Here is a 4,599-nt window from a genome sequence, read left to right on the forward strand (position 1 = left end):
ATTTGTCCCATATTATAAGTTAAAATGTCTTCCTCCACTGGCAGATTATTTAACTCATAGTTTTTACTTTTTCATCCATTCAGTTTGAAGAAATGATTGACTTATTGACCATCTGTGGTTGTGTCCAAATGTGTTTCTGTGTAAAAAGTCACTTGATGTTTGTGGCACGACTGACTATGACATAAAAATAAAAGCAAAAAAAAAAAAAGGCTAACGAAAGAAAAATTCTTTGTTTTGTATTTAACATTTTCCATTTAAGAAAATATAAATTTGCAATAAAACATTTCATCTTAAAAATAATTACAAAAAGTGTTTGTCTGCTTCAGTTCCGAATGCCAGAGCGCCAAAGTTGTGCCGCTCTTGATTTGCTGTCAGTGGCCACACAAAGTCATTCCAAGGACCACAAACTGCCCCCAAACCACACCTTGAACATCTCGGGTTTCAATGAACGGCGATGTTAATGTAGGTTTGCAGTTCCTCTTTCCTTTTCTGTATTTATGCTAAGAATACCCACACACACTGTATTCATTAATATAAAGGGAAGTAGTAGCACTTGATTTTATTTAGGGTTATTACAGTAAAAGGGGGCTGGATATAATTGAACACTTTCAGATTATTTTTGCAAAAATGTTTAAAACCTTTTACCATTTTGATTCCATTTCTTAATTATGCACTACTTTATGCCTATCTGTGACTAAATGTGACAAAAACTCTTGTTTTTAAACTCTTAAAAGCTGCTGGAATAATTTATAAATAATCCTAAATTCAAAATTAAATACTTATATCTATTAATAAACAGCTCCACCTTTGACAAAGGAGAATATTTTCCTCATATTTATCTGCTGTTCTCAAGATTTTCTCATGAATTATTTTACAGCTGTAGAAAAAATTAAGACCACTTATACTTTACTGAAATAATCGACTTTATATGACAACCTTTATGTTCCCTGACGAGCAAATACTGCTTAGATGATTCCCTCAACCCACCAGTACAGAAAATATTAGGGCCACTAAAAAAAATAACAATAATCTGATTCTAATCTCAAAATTTTCTTTAATCATCTGAGACCAAAAGTCAAAATTCTGAGATTTAAGTCGGAACTCTGAGGAAAAGGCAGAATTAAAGTCAGAGTTCTGATATTAACAGTCAGAGTTCTGAGGGGAAAAGTCAGAATTATGAAGAAAAAAATCAAATTCTGAGAAAAAAAAAAAAGGAATTCTAAGATTCTAAGATTAGTCAGAATTCCAGAATCAAAGTGAGAATTCTGTAGAAAAAGTCAATATTATGAGGGGGGGGGGGGGAAAGAATTTGGGGATTTAAAGCCAGAATTGTGGGGGGGGGGAATCAGAATTCCTGGATTAAAGTCAACATTTTGGGATTAAAGTCAGAGTTACTTGTTTTGTTTTTCAGTGACCCTAATCCTCTTCCGTACATGTGAAGGACTGATGGAAAGGATTCCTGGACGCATGACTAAAACTCAAGGTTTATTCCACCAAATATTATTTTTCACTCTTCCTAATCTAAAACATCGTTGGTCTGAAAATGCTGCTGACTTATGTAAAACAACCTGCTATTTTCTTATACTAATAACTTGATAATTCATATTAAATCATAAAAACTAAACATTTTGCATGGGACTGGAGTGAGCAGGCAGCTCCTCCCATCCAGCTATAAGAGCCCAGCTGACCTGCGGCTCCGTCCACCCTGAAGCAGGCCAGCTCCAGCTGCCTCATGAAGGCTTGGGCAGCTTTCTCACAAGCTTTGGTCTGAGGATCTCAGTCCCACATGGAAATGTAGACGCAGCCCGCCGGCCTGGTTTGTCTTCCGGAGCGACTCTGAAGCGGATTAAGGAGGCATTGGTAACTTTTAATCATGACTTTCGCCATGCTGCGGCCCGTGGCGACGCACTTGATCTACTCGGACTTCACGGTCACCAACTCCGATGACGACGAGAACCGCAGCGAGAGCGACGGCAGCTCGGAGCAGAGCTACTGCGGCTCCACGGAGAAACGGAGGCGGATCCCCCGCAAGCTGGAGGGCGACTCCGCGGTGGTGATGAAGCAGCGGAGCGCGGCCAACGCCAGGGAGAGGGGCCGGACCCAGAGCGTCAACACGGCGTTCACGGCCCTCCGGACTCTCATTCCCACCGAGCCGGTGGACAGGAAGCTGTCCAAGATCGAAACGCTCCGACTGGCGTCCAGCTACATCTCCCACCTGGCCAACGTGCTTCTGATCGGGGACGCCGGCGCGGAGGGGCAGCCGTGCCTCGGAGCGGTCCATGCGCAGGGCGAGGGCGCAGGGAAGCAGCCGCGCACCATCTGCACCTTCTGCTTGAGCAACCAGAGGAAAGGGGTAAATATATTTATGCAACTACCTTTACATTTATTCTACATAAACACAGCATGAGAACATGACGCATCCATGTGGAGGAGACTTGCGTATTTGAACGCTCTTTGTACAATCAGCGGTAATTTAAATCTTTTTGCACTTTAAACTGTTACTGCAAAGTAAAAACACACAATAATACAAAATAACCCCAAATAAAACAAGAAATACCAAAACAAAACAAACAAAAACTCCTAGAGTTCGAAAAATGTCCAAAATTCGTACGGATTGTTTTTGACGGTATTTATAAATTCATATTTCAATTAAGAAGAGTTTTTTTCCTCTTCTTCCACATACATTTGTTTTAAACTGTACAGAATCCACTGAATGCAGAACACACAGACACAACTTATTTCCCTTCACTGTGGGATTTGTAAATGCTCGCAATTGTCCTTTTTTAATTATTATTATTATTTTTAAATGACGTTTTCTTTGTTGCACAGCCGCCATACGTTGACATTAAACGCTATTCTTTTCTGTGCTGCATGTTTCTCTTCTTACATAAAGTTTTGTTGATGTTCAGCCAGTTCAGAGCTGCACAGTAAAACTTTTTATGGATTTATTAATGTTGTTGCACGGATCTGGCTTTTTCTGGCACACACCAAGTAATTCTTTCTTTCTTTCTTTCTTTCTTTCTTTCTTTCTTTCTTTCTTTCTTTCTTTCTTTCTTTCTTTCTTTCTTTCTTTCTTTCTTTCTTTCTTGTGGTTAAGAATGTACTGAAGGTCTTTTGTTTGGAATCAAGCAGCAAATAAATAAATTACAAATTATTCCTACTTATCCATCAAAGCATATGTCCCTAACCTTTTTCTGAATTCATTTAATTAAAAAAAAGTGTGTTAAACTACATTCTGATGGTTGACCAAATAATATGGGGATTCTTGGATATAACAGGTTGGAAAAACCAAATAATTTATGATTTACCTCCTGATCTACAAAATAAAACCATCTAGTTCCTTTTCCTCTCTGATTTATTGGTGCATCTCCACTTGAACATTTTTTTCTATTACTCGTTGATGACATTAAGCAACGCATTCTTTTTGTTTTAGTGTGACATATTTCTCCTGTAGCTGTGAGTGTGTTGCTACTCTTTGCGCCTCGAATCGCCCCTCAGGGATGAATAAACTGATTTGAATTGAACTGAAATGAATTGAATCCTGGACACCTTTTAATGCACCACACATGCTTCAAGCTAGCTGAGACATTCCTCAGACAGATGGCTGCATGTTTTTAATTTTCATATGGTGTGACAGACAACACCTCCAATTGCAAAGTTGTAAAAAAAAAACAGTGTTTGGGGAGAAGGAGAGATTAATTCTGTATCGCTTGTTTTCTTTTTAATCACTAAAGCATTTTTCCTTCTTTCTTTTTCAGATTAAAGATGGGAAAGACTGTTTGAAAATGCGAGGACTCGGTCCGCTGCGAGTGAGGCGCTGACCGGACGCCGTCGGTGGATCGTTTGCAACCTGAAAACCCTCAAGACTTTCTCAGGGAAAGAGCTAAAGCTGGCGCAACAAAGAGCGCTCGCTCTCACGTACCTGTACACACATGCTGGATCAAAAGGTGGCACCAAAGAAGAGACTATTTATACTTGACTGAGACATCCAAGACTGTAAGACGTTCAAACATGCAGCGCATTTGTTTGAAACTCAATGGTCTTGTCTTTTTTTTATTATTTGGAAGATGTTTTAAATAAAATATATTTTATCAAAATAAAAGGCATTTTTACGATCTCATTTGGTGACAATGGATGTGTCACAACCTAAGGTTAGTGCAAAACAAACATTTTAAGACTCTCAGTTGGATGAACATGAAATGTTTCCTGCATCTCCCAAACCTTCGCGTCTCCATGGTTTCAGCCAGCATGTTGTTGGGAAACTGCCGGAGCTTACAGCAAAATGTTCAGGGTCTCCAGTGTCACTCCCCCCTTCAAATCTCACCATTCAGTGTTTTTTTGAAGTCTGTTTCCGATTAGTCACGGCAAATAGTAGCCCACACTCTGCTCGGAGCCCCAACACAGCTGTTGGTGTGTCAGAGGGATAAATCACCGCCGTGGGCCCACTGGACAAGACGAGACGGGGTGAGAGGTGAAAGGTCGCAGCTCAGAAGTGAAGTGAAATGTAATGATGGCAAATGACGCAGTTAGACTTGTCCCTTTTTCATCTTTTCTTGTTAGTGGTTTAGTTCACGTTGTCAGAATGTTTTCACACCTGAT

The 4,599-nt window shown here is 39.8% G+C and overlaps 1 protein-coding gene across 1 annotated transcript; it reads left to right on the plus strand.

The window, feature by feature from the left end:
* The first annotated feature begins 1,351 nt into the window (after positions 1-1,351).
* Positions 1,352-4,097, plus strand: tcf15 (transcription factor 15). The gene is made up of 2 exons (XM_015041312.1): positions 1,352-2,353; positions 3,759-4,097. Exons 1-2 carry the CDS (start codon positions 1,874-1,876, stop codon positions 3,819-3,821), a joined length of 543 nt encoding a protein of 180 aa, XP_014896798.1. The 5' UTR covers positions 1,352-1,873; the 3' UTR covers positions 3,822-4,097.
* Positions 4,098-4,599: the final 502 nt, after the last annotated feature.

Source organism: Poecilia latipinna, unplaced genomic scaffold (assembly GCF_001443285.1).
Source record: "Poecilia latipinna isolate Pla-1442-1.1 unplaced genomic scaffold, P_latipinna-1.0 Scaffold31, whole genome shotgun sequence".
NCBI lineage: Eukaryota > Metazoa > Chordata > Actinopteri > Cyprinodontiformes > Poeciliidae > Poecilia > Poecilia latipinna.